The sequence below is a fragment of the Phaethon lepturus genome, unplaced genomic scaffold, assembly GCF_000687285.1.
Source record: "Phaethon lepturus isolate BGI_N335 unplaced genomic scaffold, ASM68728v1 scaffold11225, whole genome shotgun sequence".
Taxonomy (NCBI): Eukaryota; Metazoa; Chordata; class Aves; order Phaethontiformes; family Phaethontidae; genus Phaethon; species Phaethon lepturus.
This window is the reverse complement of record NW_010538395.1, coordinates 32,298-53,043: the sequence shown is the minus strand read 5'-3', so window position 1 is coordinate 53,043 and position 20,746 is coordinate 32,298. Positions and strand designations below refer to the sequence as shown.

The window sequence follows — 20,746 nt, the reverse complement described above, 5'->3', positions numbered from 1 at the left end:
TCAAAAGCCATTGTAATCATGGACATAAGGGCACATATTGACTACTTCACCATGTAACACAGCCATACCTGTCTATTCCTATTAACCCACTTCTCGTCCGTTTTGCTTTAACAACCTTATTATGATCCCTAAATAGTTGAAATATTAAAATAGATGATCAATACAAAATATGTAATATATAATTGGTCAGAATATTTACTTGAAATAACACCATCTGACTTTCAAGTTCACTTTTCATTAGTTAAAGAAAGTCCAAAAAAAAGTTTATTAAAATGACATAACTAGTTTCATAAAATAAATATATTTATATTGACCTTGAAAGCAATAAAGTCATTTAGCCGCCTGCCCCTAAAATCAGAAGTTTTTAAGACTGAGAAGAAGGTTCAAAAAGTTGCCACTGAGATGATTTCTTCCATTTGGGGACCAATATAGTCAACAAAATGGACAGCACCTGGCTTTGGACAAATGAACATGCTAGTAATAATGTGGTTTCATTTCAGAGCCCAAATTCTTAAGTGATAACTTACACACAGATGAGTTCTAGTCATGAGTATTTGCAATGTGTTTGCTCGTGCCTCACTGCCAAAGACTTACTAGTGTAGGTCACAATATAAAACTACGAAAAACTATTACAAAAAGATCATTTTGTTTTAGCTAAATTGAAAAGCTCATCACTGTCTGTATTTGTTGTAAGCACATATTTTTTCTATTAGACTGGTCTGAAACAATCATAAATATCACAATCTTTCATTCTGTAACATATAATTAATGCAGCCATTTCAAACAGCTACTCAGTCGCCAGCCAACAGTTGCTACTTTTTGACCCCACTTAGTTATTCAACACTTTGGTATATACTACTTTAAAAAAACATTTTTTTCAGGAAAGACATTATTTGATTCTTTTTCCAGGCACTTACTTGATTGCCCAGCTCTAAGTTTTCCGAGTATACTGCTATTTGTCGTTTTGTTTGCTTCTCGTCTGACAAACAGTTGGCCAAAATGACAAGTACATCAAACCCATATTTATCTATGAATGCTTTCAGATCACCAACGAGACTCCTGTGTAACACGCAGTCCTGAAATATGGTAAGAAATTAAAAGAAATGTCAGCATCTTTTCCCTGCTTCTTCCATCCTAATCTGTGGTGGAAATAGACAGAAATGTTAATGAGCATCAGTATCTGTAACTGTCAACAGAATTCCATTCCATTTGTCAAAACAGCTTTGTGCTAAAAGAAAATCAAGAACTGGTATCACAGCACAGTAATAGACTTCTATTTCTGAAGAATGCTAAAATACTAAATGTAAGTTTTATCTTCTTGAAACTGCCGCCAAAACAGAATTCTTCCTTGTTTCTGCTATTTGCTTTTGCAAGGTTGTTTAAAAGTATTGGGCTACTGCTACATCTTGAATAAAAACTATTTTCTTAACAAAAGTATTTTATGAAATTTGTCATGTCAATAATTAATTTAAAATAATACTTTTAATTTAGGTGCAAAATCAGGCACTCAGAAGGAAATTGTATGTGCTAACTTAATTTTGTATCCCTTTATATGTACCCATTATGATGGATGTTACATGATCGTATACAATTTTACCATGGATTATTGCTTTAGATTTCTTCATTCCTTCTGTGCAAGTCTTAAAAAAAAAATCAAAATAAGGACAGAGTAAGGCAAATTAGTTTTAAAATCTCTTTTAAAAAAATGCACATTTTCACACACAACCCACACCAAATACACAGGAGGTAAACACCACATTTGTCATTCAAATTCTCATGTATATTCAGACTAGCGCAGTGTTGAATTATCTAGGTTTCGCAACATAAACCATACATCCCTCTTTCTCACCTGGGGACATAATACACAAAGTATAAACATCTCTCTTCAGTCTTCAGTTCTGATAGCTGCCAGTGAACAAAGTCTTAGAAATTTTATTTTCTCCTTTATGTTTCTGCTATTTGTATTTTAGATAATCTTCTAGCTAATAGTTTTGCTATGCTGCCAAGCTACACGGGCCCTGAATAAACAGCAGTTCATCATGAACACAACACAACTGTATATGCAGATTGGCATGTTATTCCCCTGCATCTGTCTCCTACCTGATAAATTACTGTTTTGGTTACATATATACAAATACTATTTATTAATCTACTCAAATGTGTCCACAAAATGCATCTCTCTCCCTGTAAATCAAACTTAAAGAAAAAAATCTGTTCGTCAAATGCTTTGGAAGTTGATTCTTTTTGAGATTAGAGTTGAAGCTCCATTTCAATGTTTGCATAGCACCTAAAAATTAGTTTGATGTGTAATTCATGCAGATTAATGCACAAACAAAAGTCAGCTGTCAGTTTACGGGTGGACATTCAGATACGAAATCTGAATAGGGCGTTATGGTGAGGAATTATGGCACATAAGCTTTGAATGTCCAAACCAGTAACCTTTTTCTGAGGGCTCAACTATTGGGTATATTTGAAAAAGTAACAAAATGTGCTCAAGCATGGAAAACTTACTTTGGTTATCCCATAATCAAAATTTATTTGAATAAAAAATTTGAACTAAAGCAGATTCAAAACCACCTGAAAATCCCTGATAACTCCTTATCTCAGTTACCCACTCATAGCCAATTCAAGAAGATTGGGGGGTGTGGTAGGTTAACCCTGGATGGATGCCAGGTGCCCACCAAGCTGCTTTATCACTTACCTCCTCAGCTGGACAGGAGAGAGAAAATATAATAAAGAGCTTGTGGGTCAAGATAAGGACAGGGAGAGATCATTCACGAATTACCATCATGGGCAAAACAGACTTGACTTGGGGAAAGACTAATTTAGTTTATTACCAGTCAAATCAGAGTAAGACAATGAGAACTAAAAGCAAATCTTAAAACACTGTGCCCCCACCCCTCCCTTCTTCCCGGGCTTAACTTCAGTGCCAGTTTTCTCTACCTCCTCCTCGTCCGCGAGCAGTGCAGTGGGACAGGGAACGGGAGTCGGGGTCAGTTCATCACACGTTGCCTCTGCCACTCCTTCCTCCTCAGGGGGAGGACTCCTCACACTCTGCCCCTGCTCCAGCGTGGGGTCTCTCCCACAGGAGACAGTCCTCCATGAACTTCTCCAACGTGGATCCTTCCCATTTGCTTGCGGTTTTTTTCCAGCCTGGGTCCCTTCCACGGGGTGCCGTCCTTCAGGAACAGACTGCTCCAGCATAGGTTCCTCACAGGGTCACAAGTCCTGCCAGCAAACTTGCTCCAGCCTGGGCTTACCACAGGGTCACAGCCTCCTTTGGCCATCCACCTGCTCCAGCATGGGATCCCCCATGGACTGCAGGTGGAGATCTGCTCTGCCATGGATCTCCATGAGCTGCAGGAGCACAGCCAGCCTCACCATGGTCCACCCCAGGGGCTGCCGGGGAACCTCTGCTCCGGCGCCTGGAGCATCTCCTGCCCCTCCTGCTGCTCTGACCTGGGGGGCTGCAGGGCTGCTTCTCTCGCACATTCTTACTCCTCTCTCCCAGCTGCAACTGCTGTGCTATTTTTTTCCCCCCTTCTTAAATACGTTATCCCAGAGGTGCTACCACTGTCGCTGATGGGCTCGACCTTGGCCAGTGGTGGGTCCGTCTTAGGGGCGGCTGGCACTGGCTCTATCGGGCATAGGGGAAGCTTCTAGCAGGTTCTCACCAGCAGTCAGCCCTGTAGGCCCCTCCAGCTACCAAAACCTTGTGACACAAAACCCAGTACAGGAGGTCACAGGGAAGGACCATCAAGGATCTAGTCTGCAAGATGTTCTATGGCGGTACATAAAGTAAAAAAATGATCATTCTAAAAAACGTCCAGCCTTCCAGGCTCATGATGCTTTATCTTCTATATTGCTTTTATCTGTTGAAAGTGCAAGGAAGTAGAAATTTTCTGTTAAAATCACATGATTGAACCGGAAGCCTCATGAAAGTGACATTGACTGAGATAATATCTGCCATCATCTCAGCTCGCATTTGTCACTCACAGAGTGGTAGGTTGGGAAGTGCCAAAAACCCTGCTTTCTGCAGTATTTTGAGGGAGGAACCTCTTAACCTTTCTACATGGCAAGGAAAAACTCCCCTGTCACAGCCATGGCCAACTGGAGAGCCCACACGGGCATGTGGGGTGACCAGAGGTATATGTCTACAGTTTAAGGCCAAGGACCACTAGGGCATCATAGAACAAGAGTATGAATAGAATAGAACAAGATGCAACGTTCACATGCTAGCAGCTACTCGTTGGCAGGAATGGTTACCACAGCAAGGGTGTGGCACCAAATGCCATACAGTGAAAGGTCTGTTCTACCAGTCAGACCAGGAACTAAAGATGCAAATGGCTATGGTAGACCCTCCGAAGGTGCTAAAATCTGAACTTGCCTTGTGCCCTGTTTTTTGCTAATTTATGTCATACAATCAAAAGCAGCACTGAGGAGTTGATACAGCACCAGGTGATCCAGTAGCCTGCTGCTGTAAGCAGGGAAGTTGCCAAATCTGTATTCTTGGTGGAACAATTTGACTGGAGAGCTTCACATCAGGCCACATTGATATAAACAATAATGGATCTGTACTAACTACATAATTACCTGATCCAGCTACTTGAGTTTCTCTCCATTTCTTCCATGCTCTCAAACTTACTATTATTCAGAGTGTGTATTTTTTCTTCTTGAGGTTCTCAGCATGTTGATGACCGAAAGAAGCACAAAGATTAACTCTGAGCCGGCTACTTGTCCCTCCCCATTGGGTACAAGCTGCCAAAGGACATCAGTTATGGACTACATGTTTTTTTCCTCTATGCTTCATGTCCAGCTTGGCCTTTGCAGTGTGTTGTCCCACACACGTTCATTGGGTGCAGAATAAACTTGGACAGCTAACTGTACCAGAGAAGCCTGCAGGCAGCATCCACCTGGTACTAGCAACTACATCACCTGTGCACCCTTGCCTTCATCTAAAGGTGCAGCAGTAAGTTCTTATATGAACATCCTTTCTGTTTGACAGTAGAAATGAGGAATGGAGTTGTTTCCTTTTTAAGAAAATCCTGTAATAGCTGAAATGACCAAAAGGTGGAAATCTCTTCTATGAACACAGTCTCTCCAGCATGCTGTGGATGGATTGGAGGCTTACTCGATGCTGCACCCCTCAGGGTTCCCACCACCTAAAGGGATGTAGAATTATCTATACTGTTTTCTCCTTATAACGTTAGCTCTAATAAACCGTGTTTTAAAAGATACCTCAGAGTTGCATGCTTTTCCTACTGGGATCATATTTGACCAGCACGGCCTGGTGCTAAACACTATCAGCTGATGAGAGACTGCTCAGAGCAGCGTGGGAATGGGATTCGGTGTGCCACCACCATACACCACACTGAAAGAAAACATCTTTAAAGAAAACATGCAAATTATCTGAATATTTGAAAATGCAAGAGGGCAAGAGATGTCACAGTGACATGCAACCAACAATAATACTGAGGAAGTCATTAAGGCATGTCTGAACACAGTCCAAGTCAAGCAAAATGATGCTGATCATACCCTATTTATTACTTTACCCCATAGCTTGCCAATGACAAAACTTTCTGACAAAAAAGTCGTTATTCAGCAAATGTATAAACCCCAAGACCTTATTTATTCTGTGACATGAGGAGTAAGATGCAAGCTTCTCACATAAGCTTACTACTAAGCAACGATTAATATTCAACTAATACTTCCCAAAAACAGTAATTTTAATAATCAAGAACAAATGTTTCTCATAAGTTTTTACCTCACTAAGTGCATCCAGAAATGAAACACAATGCAAACAGACCTCATTAAAAGAATAGATCAAAGAGCAAATTTGCTGGAAAATGCTGTTGACTAAGCTTGAATAAAAGCAAGATCAGATTACATGCTTACAGCATCATGACTCTACCTCATCAGTTTTTTTGGTTGACTGGACTATTAATCAAAACAGAAAATTAATTATTAATTTTAAAATAGCACATGTAATTTTATTCATGTTAATAATTATTATTAATTTAAATAATTATTTTTTCTAAGCCTTAGTTTAATTTCATCCCTCCCCCCAAACATCCATAAAGTTTACTCTTCTAAACTAGTACCAACAACACAATTCAGATACTCCCTTCACAAGCACTCCAACATTCAAATAAACAAAGACAGTTGTAAACAAGAAACTCTTATAAATTACCAAAGACTATATACTGAAAGACATGGTAGGCATATGGACTCTTCCAGAAATTTGCTAACCTAAGTAAACAACCAGAATGTTGCACGTATTGTAAATGCTAACAGAAAATAAAACATTTCCTTTAGAAATGAAAAAGTGCTAATCATTTCAGCAGTTAAGCTGCTATATTTACAAGCACTGTAACGTATGCTGTTGATGAATTAGTATAGTAGGAAATACATTGACATAAAGACAAATGACAAAGGTCAGCCAGCTGTCCATTCTTATAATACTTTTCCTTACTTTATTAGCATGTGCTGGCTTAAATATTAATTAATATTTGCATAGTATACAGCAGGTAAACTGCATATGTAAACATTATTAGTTGGCATAATGCCCTATAAGTAACCTATAAGGAAAAAAAAAAGGACTGTAAGTATACTTGAAACATAATATACTTGAAATAAACAGAATCTAGTAGTACATATGTTTTGCAAATGGATACTGGAGAAATTTAGTCTCTTAGCATTTTTAATAAAATTATGCATTTGTTTTGTCTAATGCCTATAAATAGTTTACATAATGCTACAACATAACAATATGGTGAACATTCTGAAATGACAAATATTTTTTTATCATCTGGGTAAACAGAATGAGAAAGTTTAAGAAATGCACAGAATTTTGAAGGATTTTTGAACATGACCTGTTCAGTTATTACATATTTCTGTTAAGAAATACTATTTTGTGTAGGCTTTATATTATTGTGAAACTTCTTTCTCTGAAACTTGATTTTCTTATAGGAATCTCTTTTTTTAACGGAATAGTTAACGTGACTACGAATCTGGATGATTCTTTAAAAGAAGCAAAATCTCCAAGAAATATCCAAAGAGAATTTGTAACTTCTCCATATCTAGCCAACACTTTCTGATTCATGAAGCCAACAGCCAATTATCCAAGTGATTGTTGTAAATGTACATTACACACTCTTCTGACGCTTCTAAACTAACTGTGTCAATATTAACCTGACCAAATTAAGAACAAACTGTCTCTTTTGTTCTTCACACTCCTCACATGGAGAGCACAATATGGCTTTTGTCAGAGGTGCTCCATCATTTTGGCTCAAGGAAACTGTCAGTACAGTTTGGGATTTGTTATTCATGGGCAGATACCCTGATGGGTCTAATGAAGCCTTTCTGCTGACAACTCATTTGCTAAAAATACCCAACCATCACAAAATATAAATGAGGAATATCACTGTATCCCATTACAATTTTCACAACCAAAGCAATTACCACAATATAGAATTAAAAGAATACTGCTTCACACTGTATTCTCTTAATATTTCATGGTCAGTATTTCTGCATTCCAGTTTATTTCTATGTGATCACTGATAAAACTTTATGACATACTTAAATTGCAATATAATAGGGTAAACACCAATGTTATAGCACACATGCAGAGCTAACAGTCTGTGTGCCATTTGTTGTAAATCCAGCTAATTACTAGAAGCCCCCTCCTTTAATAAGAGAAAAAAAAAAAGGCAAAAAAGCAGAAAAAGACTTGATATTTTATAAAAGTTTTCAGGTAAGGTCACTAGAAACGGAAAAACCAATATAAACAGTACAGTGCTTATAAGACTCCAGAAACACGGGCAAGTACGTTCACTATTGTACCTCTTTTTTGTATCAACACCACTGGTGAAAACACTTTATACAAAATGTTTTCAGTAAGGAAAGATTGCATTTTTCTTTTGTTCATTTCGATCTATGAAATAGCAGCTCGGCTGTGCCAATATTTATCAGTTTTCTGAAAAGAACAAAACCAGCAGTTAATTCTGCTTTCTTTGTGTTGCCATCTCAAGTTTCCAAAGAGAAATAGGTATTAGGTCCTAATGGAAGAGCAGGAGAATGGGCATCTGAGAGCTTGTGCTACCCTCTTCTATAGAGACCCCAGTCACACCTTACATTTAACATTAGGCATCCCGAGCTTAACTTAGAAGGAAATTTAAACAGGAAATTCTATAGCATTGTAAACACTGCATATAGAATAACATGATGAATGTATGCTTAGCACTGATCTCACTCGCCTTACTATAGGTGATGGCTGTGTTTTTACAACTTACCATTATTAAATGCAGAATAACTAAAAAAACCCCAAACAACAAAACCAAAGACGAAAGAATAAAGAAGGATTCATCTATACGACAAGAAATTATCATATTTTTTTCAGTGAAAGCATATTTAGCCAGTTTCACACTGGAAGCAGTGCCTTTTCTGCAGCATTGGTACATTTTATGATAGTGTGTCTTAACAATGATCCACTGTTCATGATTTGAGATTACAGCTAAATGAGTTTTAGTTGCACTTGATACAAGTACAAATTCTGTTTATTCAAATTCAGGCTTGTCTGAATTTGTGTTCAAGCAGAACTTATAAAGATGTCCATGTTTTATATGTATTTAGCACAGCACACGATTTCCAGGAAAGACAGGAAAGTCTCAATTCATCATAAAATATTAAAAAAAAAAAAACAAACTTGCTCAGGTAAACAGACACACTTCAGTTCCATGATTCCACATTTTCAGAGATAGCTGAGACAGCTTTGAATTTAGCAGCTGGGGTACAGCATCTCCATGTATCTTAAAAGACATTATTATCTTAAAAGACATAATATCCACGTAACGTAAGGATATCATAATGGCCCATTTGGCTTAGAACATTCCTCCTCCGGCTTATGTTAAAGGCATAAACAAACATAGGTAATGGTGTGCGTACTGTTGTGGTGTGCACTGGAACAACGTGATAATACTAGATGGCTGTGACGACAGAATCTAGAAGAAAAAGGGTTTTGCAGCAGCACAGGAATCAAAGGGATGTACATCATCCAACTGAGTGAGATAAAGGTGAAAGTGCTTATTTATCTCCATCTTCAAGGAGAGAAATTCAAAGTGCTTGTAATTTATCTCATCATTAATTGATATTTTCTGCAATAACAAAATTGTGACTGAAAAAGGCAGAGCTGCTGTTTTTCAGCATTTTTGGCAGTTGAAGGATAAGTAGTTTAGAGTTGTTAAAAATAAAAAAATATAACAGAACATATAGATGTGATTTCAAGTTTAAAGGCTTAAATGACACCTCCTTTTTCAAGTGTGTCTTTAAAACTCTGCCTCTGTAAAATAATTAAAGGGACAAACTAGAAAACTGGCAATCCTAACAGTACAACTTCTGCTGCAAGTATGGAACTCTGGGGAAATGTACTTGCATGACGTTAAAATGTACTCACTCTGGGTCATTTTAAAGGCTGAAGTGAGTCTGTACATATTTTTCTGGAGCAAACCGCATGAAAAAGAAAGTCGCTTATTTCGAACCCACAGGAATGAGTATCCAAAGCCTAAAAGTAAAGGACTCCAGGGACCTGCTTATGCATCACATTATATTATATTAATTATAATATATTAATATAACAATATAACAATATATTAATATAACAATATAATTAATTACATTAATTAACACATAATATATTATATTATTATCATCTGTACAAAATATGCACAAATGCGTACAAAATTAAAAGGAAAAATCTCTATACTCAAGTACAGTATAGTATATACAATCGAATACACTATTTACCTCAGAAACTTAGAAAAGGAAACACTATTTTTGTGTCCTACTAATTAAGAGGCCATGTGGACATATCATATACTTTTTTATTCTCCTTTATATTATTCTGCTTTCTGATCCTACATTAATAACTTCTATATGATTTTTCCGTATCTTGTAAATCAATTAAAAAGTACTGAAAAAGACACAACCTACCACTTCAGTTACAAGGTTCATTTGATCACATACAATATTTGATTTCACTGTTGACTGATTAGCAAGTGGTAACAAGAAAAATGATGAATTAAAACATAAGAAACATCACAACCATATATATACTGACCAGGAGCTGTCTGCTTTGGCCAGCTAAGTCTCAGGTGTCAGTTTATATATAATAATTCATACCTTACAAAATAATTCCCATGCAAACATGGTAGCGCAAAAACACATTTCTGGCTGTCAAGAAAATTTCTGGCAAAATTAATCAACCATTCATCCATTCAGGCTCTTTGCATACCCTTTTGTCAAAGAGGGAATACTAAGAGATTTCTTTCCTCTTCCACGCACTCATTGCAATGGTTTGTAGAATCCATCAAGCCCGAGTTGATTTATTGAACTGTCTCTTAGCTCAGCAGTATAACTATAGCAAATGAACTGGTAACTTCTCAAAAAACAGCAGTGATTCAACAATATCTGGTTTATTTAATTCCTTCTAACTTCCGATTAGTAATTTCTTAAAGGCACTCAACTGCATTCTTTAGAAGTTCTATCTGCAATTTTATGCCAGCCTGTTTTGTTTCCATTCCTTTTTTTGTTTGTTTTTTGACATTTGACAGAGGCATTTTTGATCTGCAACTGATGCTAGAATCTACTTACATCTTCACATCTTCACACTAGCTAGTATGCTTCTATTGCTAGTCAATAAAGCTTTCAGATTTAAATACAATGCTGCCATGTACTTTTATGTGTGCCGCCTTATTCATTATGCTATGAATAGGAAATTACCCGCTTAAAGTCCCTACCTATTTCTTTAATTACATGGACAACTTTGCATGCATATACAACTGTTTTTGTATTTATCTAATCCCATCAGCAGCAATAAGAATTGTTATAAAAAGTAGTTAAAGCATAAAAAACAGAGATACGCCAAGCCGTTTGAAACGCTGTTTAAACATGGATTGCTCGCTAAGCATCGTCCATTGAACCCCACGGAGCACATTTATCACTCACCAGCTTTGCATTTTTCTTCATAAAGATATATGACCTTTGCCTATTAGATTTCATTAGCAGGGCACCATACAAGGCTCCTCTGCAGATGACAGGATAGAAAGCTAAACAACCTCGCCTGAAGGATTTGTGAGAACAAGCCCATCTTCAATCTTTGTCCCTGGGAGGCACTTCTAACACCTGCCAACCACAGCACTATCATCAGAAAAACATTTAGAGATTTATCTTCAGGCTGGTGATTATAAGAGATAATTTGTTTGGAGTATGGATAAAGTTGGTCTAGCATAAACAAACTACAAGCTCAAATTATACGACGAACCTCATTAACTATTGATTTAACCACTGCAAATCCATGAACAAATGTTGTATCAAAATGTTAATTCTTCCTGAAGATATGATCAAGGAAAAAGCCAAAAAAACAAGGCAGGATGGTACGCTCTTTTTTTTATGTGCACTTTTAATGCTTGCAGCTTAAATTGGAAATGGAGACTTGCTTCATCATAACAATGACAACAGTATACTATTGCTGTTTTCCCATAAACATGTAGTTTTGCCTGGCAAAAAGTGGTATCTCTCTTTAGTTGCTTCACTACAGAGGGATAAAATACTGCTTTCTCTCCTGCTTTCAGGAACACTTTTTTTGTTTGGAGACAGCAAGACGAGATGTACCATTGAAAACACTTTCAAAAGCAAGAAGCTAGTGAAATTGTAAATGTATACCATCACAGGCAGATGGTAAGAAAAATTATATATACATTTATATCTTCTATATTATACATATCACACATATCCTCTATGCCTGTAACAGGAAATAACTTTCTCCTAATATTTGAGAATTACTTTCCCTCAAGATAACAAAAACGCAGTCTTCAGCCAAGAGCGTAATTAGAAATAATGTAGCTGAGTTAGTCCTGAAGGCTTTCTTCTTTCTTTCCTGTTTTCTTTTTTTTTTTCTTTTTGTTGTTGTTGTTGTGACACAATGGAAGCCAACCCTGTCCCCTCTTTGGTAAAGGAGGGGATAATGCTGCCAGACCTCCTATTGCAGCCCAAAGAAAGCAGCCAGCAAACGTCTCCACCTGATGTTGCTGGGATATGGCCTAGCAGAGTTCCGTCGCACCATGTCTCCACGAGCATCCCTGTTCCTTAACACCACTATGCTGAGAGGGAAAACTCATTTGTGTATAGGAAGTACAAGGAAACCTGCAGTTCCTCCCCCAGTGTGGCGCTCTGAACAAATCATTCAGTGCAACTTGTACTCAGTAACAAAATCCCAACGTTTTTAACACTAATATAGGCTGTAAAAACAGCAGAAATCTTTTGGATGGAACTCAAAAACTTGCCGCTAAATCAGCCAAAAGAAGGAGAAGAAACTTCGAAAGTATTTTGTGGGACAAACATTATCTCTCAGCATTGATTCCTTCCAAAAGGGAATGGTATTTAATGTGAAACAATTAGTTCAGTTAAAGAAAAACCAATGACAAAATCTGCTGGGGAATAGAGTCTTTCAGTCCAAGCGTCCCTCACACAGTAACATAGCCATGCAGATGCATCCACACTTCTATGTTTTCTGGTTCAGTCACCAAAGTTTTTAGTAATTTATAATCCCTTAAACCTCTTCAAGTTGTTGAAAGGTTGAACGGCAATTTTAAATCCCAAATTGCTGATTTTTTCATTTTTTATCTATTTTTTTCCCCATCACATTTACTTTGCTAATTCATGTAAGCAACTCATAATCTCACTACAGGAATAAACCACACTTACTTAATTGTTAAAGCTATTTCACCCTACTTACATAGACGGGCAAATGATTTTGCAAGATAATTGATCTAGAATTTAAAAAATGGACCACTCTTATTGGTACAGGCCTATCAGGCATCCAGATTTGTGCAGGACCTAAACATCTTTTCCCCATTTAAAACCCTGCTTTGAAAATGATCAGCTGATAATAAAACAAAAGAACCATTTCTACAGATTCAGATCTATCACTTTTAATACATTCTAAGTTGTTAATGTGTCCGTTTTGGATAGTTTCGTCAAACGTTAGTAATCAGTAAAGGCTTCTGTTTCATCTAGCTACCTCTTTTTCTGCCTTTCTAATGGTCTTTTCTTGGGTTTCCTCTCTTGGTCTTTCAATTTCAAACCATTTTTCTCAAAAACTGTACTTCTTCCATTCATTCTCTTGACTCCAAAATACTACTTTCTCCCACAAGTTTTCTTCTTCCAGTGCTGCAAATTCTTGACAGACTTACGTTATTTTTTTACCTTCCCTATTACTTGTCCTGAACTCTCTATTCCCATTTCCAATTTCTCATTCTACTTCCTATTGCAGTCAAATTCTCAGCAAGCACCGCTGATGCCACTTCAAGAATTTAGTGTTAGCTTTTTATAGTTTTTTTCCTATTGCACCAAATCTAATTGCAAATACAGTTTCCCATTGAGGCAAAATGCTCTTCAACTGTGTCTGAGTCCTTATTATACTTTCATCTTTTGGTTTGTAATTAATATTTCCCTTTCAGAAGCACAGATCCATGGCTTTGAAGTGCCCCACTCCAACCAGGGTCTCTACATATTGAAAAATACAAATAGTAATTATTACATTTAGGTTTTCATTCTGTAATGAAATAGGCCAATTCAGAATCACACAAACTAGAAGTTGACAGAAAGCCTCTCGGTGACTTCAAAGGATTTGGCACACCCACTAATGCAAGCATTCTCCCAATCGGTTCCCTGCACAGACAATATTCACACTATTTTTCAGGCACCCAAGTTTAGCAAAATGCCCTTCCAGGAAGTAAAAGTTCTCTGCTAAGTGTGTAAAAATTTTGGAAATGCATTTTTAATTATTTTGATTAAGTCAGTTTTGCACTGTGTGCTAAGACACTGGCACCTTGCTTGGCTGCCCATGCTGCCTTGTCAATATGGAGCAACTCGCACCTGGAATACAACTAGAGACAAAAGAGTAATTAATTTTCCATACATTCAGTTCATCTCTCCGCTGAGGAAGCTAAATATCTTTCTCCAAGACACACAAACAAACAGGGATAAATGTATTTTCAGTGAACTGGCTTTAGTTTCATCTGCACTGGCTGTTTCTGAACATGAACTAGGAACTGGACAGAGGTGATCAAATACTGTACAGTGAACTTTGCCACCAAAAAAAATCCCGACCTTCTTATAAGTAAGAGTAGCAATTCAGTCTCTTGTAATTCACTTAAGTCTTCCTAAGGATTTTTCTAGTAAGCACTTAGAGTTATGCAAGCAAAATGCCTTTAGCAACTCATTTGTTAAACAGTCAGTTCCTTCAGAAGAGACAGAAGAAGTCATTACCAACACAAGCACAAACAGGATAAAACAAAGTTCTTTGCAGACGCTTGTCAGGGGACACACACTTGGTCACACCAGGCAGAAGTTCAGCTGTGGCACCCTCGTCTCTGTTTCACAGTAGCTACGACAGCATCTTCTACAGTTGAGATGGTTCAAGTTTCCGAGAACAAAATACAAGCTGTGTGTAAGGCAGATTTTGGATGACAACCGGCAGGATCGAGCTCTCCAGCCTATGTGCTTTATTCAGGTTGTATGCTTCAGACAGTTGCGCTTTGCTCTCTCACTAGACTAGTGAAAAATTAGGTACAAAGCAAGAAAGTACCCTGAATCCAACTTGGCGTTAACCACTCTGAGGCACAGGACCACTGCTCTGCTGACACTGGCGTGTAAATCTAGTTTAACAACTGTCAGCCCACAGGGCCCAAAGCAGCTGGAATACATTTAATACGGTTCTAATATCACTTGATACTTAGACGGAACCATCAATGTTTGCAAGAAATTATGATGGAGAGTCTATAAAAAGGAAAAAAAAACCAAACAACTCTTTTTTTTTTTGTTTTGCTGAAGAGTGATAATACAAGAATTTTGTTGGGGTTGGTAAGCAGAAAAGTGCTCTATGTTTTAACATCACAGAAAGAGTGGCATGCAAAATCATTATTTTCCAATATGTTCAGCAGCCAGGCCAATTAGTTTCCAAAAACCTTTGCTGGTGCTGATCGCGTTAGGTCGGTACTGCCTCTGCAGCTTAACACAAGTTTAAAAAGAGCTTTACCAACTGTTGGTAATTCCACCCTGTGCACTAGTGACTCCAGCTAGCACAGCTGACTCTCCTCATGACATTACAGCTTTCTTCCAAGCACTTAGATCTCGAGCCATGCCTAATCTATCAGGTAAATTGTATAGTAAGACTGTTAATAAAGTAAATAAATATGCTTAAATATAAACTCAATAAACAACAAACCAAAACATTAGCAGCAAAATAAATACATAGCAAGTTAAGAGCACATATTTGAGTTTGCCCCAGGCATGCCACGCATAGCTTTAATCCCTTAAAAAACATTCGTTTACCCTCTGCTTCATGAATGCAGTCATGCATTGTCAATGAAGCATCTTTCTAACACAGTAAGGAAAGAAACAAGTACTTCCTAGCAATGTCAAAGAAAAATTTCAGCTAACAAAGCAAGCATCTTATTTACTAAATTTTGTACTGCTACCCATTGACTTCACTGTAGCCTATGATAATTTGAGTTTTCAAAACTAAGGTTCTAAATACAATTCTTCAGATATTGAATTTGTGTTGTCCGAACGTTGAAGTAAAGATAGGGTGATGGTGTGGTTAAACTGCTTACAGATAAAATGTACTTGGAATATATTCCAATCTTACCAAATTCATGGACCTGAAGTAATTAATGGAAGTAAAAAATATGTGCACGAGCACCTTATTAATTAGGGCTGTAGTTAAGGCTTTCTATCCTGCTGGCTCATTTTTAGAATGCTCTCACTTCAACCTCTGTGAAATTGGAATCTTTAAATTCAGGGCCTCATGTATTGTCTGAAAATATTATTAAAAATGCTAACATGTAAATGAGAAAGTTGAGGCTCCAAATAGCATCCATTCTTCTTTCAAGCCATGAAAAAAATCCATATGGAATAACACGAGGACTTTACCTCCGCTACACTGTGCATTGCAAAACCATCTATATCGCTCAGTGCTGGACAAGCATATAGTGAAATGCATTGTATATTATTGGTAGTAAAGTAAAGGCTCTTCTGCAACTGCTGTATTACTCTAGTTTTAGCTTCTTGCAATTCTGTTAAGACAACACCAGAATAAACAGTGGTATCATAGACCTACAGCTCTTTTGATGAAGATACTTGTATCATAATCCTCAACAAAAAGAAAAATTTAAACACCAAATCTGCAAAAGGAACTAACCATGGCTCTGCTGTATGTTTTAGCAGAACAACATCCTTACATGCAAGGTGTGCTTCATCTCCACCACTGTACCTCCACCAGGAAGGAGAGGAGTAGTGATGAGAGGAAATAGTAGAAGACATGGCATGTTTTTTCAGTCCTTTTAGCAAAAAAGCTGCATGCAGTTATCAGAGAGGAGAAACAGGATATGGCAAAGAAACTGAGCACAGGTAGGAGAGAGAGGAAAAGAAGGTATCCATAAAACTGTCATGTGAGTTTATACCAGAATAATACTTATGAAGGATCCTCTCTTATGTTGGTTTATTGAAAAACAACAAAAAAAAGATTGAAAAACACAAGATACAGGAAGAAATGGGAAACAAAGTATATACAATAACAAGCACCATATCATCTGAGTATGAGCATTACAAAAAGAGGCAGCAGACAGGAAGTCTTGATTAAAAGACATTTAAACCTGATTGCTCTACCAAGCTGTAGTCTTTTGTTCACCCACCAGATGGAGCCCTTGCAGCACCCACGGACCAGCCCGGTGCATCCCTACCTCCACCCACGCAGACACATTTCACTCCGCGGGTTTTCACCCCTGCTTCTGGAGGGACAGTTCAGTTACAACACCGACACTTGAACTGTTCGTAAAAGACGAGAGTTTTCACATAGTTCTTGGCATGCAGATTTTTCAAAATCTCGTTAGAAGTCTGACTAATTTTGGTAGCAGCATGACCTGCAGGCCATGCCTACCCCTACCGCAGCTGGTATCCACTGTGGTATCTGGATCTGGGAGCAGGAGGAGAACGACAGTCAGGCATCAATTAGGAGAGCGCACAAACTCCTAGAAAACACTGGAGATTTATTTTGTTGCCTGAAACATGGTTTTTAACCTGGAAATACTTCATCTCTGCAGCGCTGTGTATTTCTCCCACAGTGATGGAGAAAGCTTCGCAGCTGTTCAGGTTAATGTGTTCCTGTTTGTCTGCTGACATTTAAACTGGAGGATACACAGCATTCTTCAAAGCTTGATTGGCACACGGAAGTACAATGTGTAATCAGTGTTAATCTCCTAGTCTGCTAAGACTGTCTTCCATAATCTACATATATTTTACAAAATTCTTTAGAAAGAAATGCTATCAGAGCAAATGATGCATCAAATTTAAACAGGCCATCAAGATTGCTAATGGATTTTAATAGCAGCTATTACAGCATAATGGTATTTTCCCAACAGCTGTTTGTTTATAAAATTTTCAGTTTACAAGACCTTTATGTCCAATCCCAGGAGACAACCCCCAATTCATTTATAATCATTTGGTTCAACCTACACATAAATGCTGTCCTATTCGCACTGGGTGTATTTGTATATGTGTACAAGACATGCGCAACTACCACTGCAATGAAAATGATGGGGAATCTTACAAGCTAAACTAATTAGACAGGGAACCTTACAAGTTAAACTAATTAGTGTGTGTCTTTTGACTTTAACAGCAAGTAAGTGTTTTACACGCTTCTTCTCTCCTCCCACTCTTGAATAGCTCATTGCAACTAAGAAAGAGCTGCCTGGATTACAGCCTATTTTATGGCTCAAACTGATGTCTGACTCTTTGCTCAGTAGAGTACAATGGGTGTAGCTACACCCGTTTAAGACGTTGAAGCATAGTGCTAGATGTCGCAAGGGCATAACTGGGACAACTGGCCAGCAGGCAGTGGCACAATGTGGCCTACAGAAGCGGTGGGGAAGCATCAGAAGAAAAAAAGATCTTGACAGGCTTCCAAAGTTTGATCTGAGCTGGAAGACTTGCTAGAGATAAAAATAAACACGCGTGACTTTTTCCAGGTTTGGGGTTTGTTTTGTTTTGTTTTTAAAGCATGATCGAATATTTTTTTATATCTATTAGGTCCAAAATCAGGAAGAAATAGGAAATGAGGGCCCTAGCATGCTTCTACCATGGACTCACGGTCAGAATTGAACTGTACTTTACCAAATTAGATTTTTTTTTGTAAAGTATTGAGAAGATAACTAGGCAGGGAAGCTAACTATGAACTGAGCAGAAAAATTGTTAATTTTATTGAATGAGTTTTTTAGATGTTGCACACTTGCAGATAACTGTTTGTCCAGCTATTTTGCTGATTATCAAGCTGCCTGTATAATATAAATACATTTTTAAGTAACAGTTAATGCTGAAGTCCAAATAAATTCCTTTTAGCATATATACTAATGGGCAAGTTTTTTCCAGAAACATCTAGACTTCATTAATTTTGCACCCATGTTGCTAGCAAATAACCTACTAACAACAAACACTGGAGAATTTTTGAGGATGTAGGACAAGACAGAAAAATGACACACTTCACTTTAAACGATGCTCTCTCTGGACAGTAGATGGCTCCAGTTTTCCACAGAAGAAAGCTACCACTAAAATTCTCAGCCAAGACTTGTCATTTCCACAATACCGGGACCTGGGAGTTTGTATGCAGTGGGCACGATATGAATAAACCAGCTGTTAAGTGGGTACTGTTTGTGTGTAGTGTTAGGTAGCCACCTCACAAAAAGGCACCTTTCATCCATACTATAAATGTTGTCCAGGGTAATTAGCTTATAATAAACGTGAACTACATTATGAAAAGCCTAGCTATTAGCAGAAGTTTTCATGCCAGAAGAAATACTAAAAAGTTTACAAAAATATTGTTTCTCCCAGGATACAGGGAGAGGTCTAAGGTCTAATGCCTTTTGCCTACCCCCATGTTTGCCAAGAAAGCATCTAGATGCTCTGACTAGATGGTCAGACCTAGTCGTGGCCTTGCAGCTGATAAGAGGAAAGCAATTAGGAAGCACAATCTAAATGTGATCAAGTAAAATACAAGTATTTCCTACCTCTAACCAGCTATAGAAGAGTTTGGCTTTAAAAAAAAACCACTAATGAGGTTAGACTGCAAAACCCCCAGGTGATATTTATAAGCCAGCTACCATAAAAAAATAGACAAAATCACCTCAAGTCTGACTCTTACTGGTTACTAGTAATGCACTAGCATCATACTGGAAGGAGACTATTTTGTTGATGGGAGAGTTATTCTTTGAGAACAAGCAGTGATACATTGGAGTGGCCTAACCAGAAAAACGTAAGAAAAAACTATTGAAAAAAATATTGATTCAAGACTGACATTTTTGCCATTTACAGATGGACCCTCCTATCCTACATATGGACCTCATGCCTGTGGATATGCCAGCGAGTATCTTCAATTGGTTTTAACTGAGAAATTCACGAATAAATAGAAGAAAGATTACTTATCTGTTAGTTGTGGAACTCTGAGAAATTGCTTGGATTTGAGCTTCAAGGATGCTGTAAAAAAGAACGTTGCCTTAACTTGTCTGAAAAGTGCACAGTGTATGTGTAGGTACCTTCACGTTAGTACGCAAAAAGTTTCCCAATGCCTTATTTTTCCTTCACCTCTTCTATGATCTTTCCAGAAGATTTGTTCAAGGACTTTGCAACAAGTTAGACACGTTCTGAGATACCATCGTAAGCAGTCTCTACACTGGAAAGCTAGGAAAGACTGTAGAGTCTTACGGCGTATTTGTCTTGGGTTGTCATGACACCGCATTGGTGTCATGATTGGTGGATATTCCACCTTTGGCCAAAAGGAAATTTCAAACTCTGTTAAAAACATGGCAAGGAAAGCTTAAGAAATCTAAAAGAGGGCTGCAATAGGAGATGAAAGGTGACCAGTCTTCTCCATTAAGCTTTCTTTTAAAACTCCAATAGCTTTTCAAAGAACGGTGAGAAACTGAAAGCATAGTACCTAGAGAAAACACCTAAAAATTAGTAAAGGCAACACTCAGACTTCAGGTCTAAACCTTTGCTTACCGTTAGAGCTCCTTGTGGAAATAAACTCGTTTAAACAAATCTAATGTATACGTATTTTGTACTGTATATGTACTGAATATTTTACATATACTGTATATAACCTGTATATGTACTGAATATTTCACATTTCAACAGTGTCCATGTGAATATATACATTTGTAGGTATATAAACACACATATACACTACTGCTTATGCATTTCAGTTCAAGTTGATCCAGTACAGCCAATCAGTAAGCAGTCAGGAAATTAAGACTTTACAAATACTGTAATTCAGAAGACCTATTTGTGGTCATTTTTAATTTAAAAATTTTGGGTAAAGGATAACCTATTATATGCTTTAGAGATTAATGCCTCAAGCCCTCCTAACTGATATTACTGTTATAGGAAAGCACAGCAATAGCCACAGAGCTGTATAGACATCCAGAGAAATTCAAAGGTAGTTAAATAAGAGACTCTTTATACAAATACAACTTAAGAGTTATTAAATATTTTATTCATAGTGTTTTCCTCACAATTTTATAAAAACTTAGTAGCTCAGTTGTGGCAGAGCTGTGCTCAGCAAAGCACTTGCCTGTCTTTATAATCAGTATCCTGGCTGGTGTGCTTCACCCACTGTTAAGTTCCCACAATTTAGGTT

At 37.5% G+C, this 20,746-nt stretch overlaps 1 protein-coding gene across 1 annotated transcript in view; it reads right to left on the bottom strand.

Annotated features, from left to right (window-relative positions):
- PRUNE2 (prune homolog 2 (Drosophila)) overlaps window positions 1–20,746 on the bottom strand; it is a gene marked incomplete at its 5' end in the record, with an annotated part of 104,450 nt that overhangs the window by 54,848 nt on the left and 28,856 nt on the right. Inside the window, one exon of the mRNA XM_010286789.1 lies at window positions 918–1,076. Within this exon, the coding sequence (XP_010285091.1) occupies window positions 918–1,076 (159 nt within the window). The remainder of the gene's footprint in view (window positions 1–917; window positions 1,077–20,746) is intronic.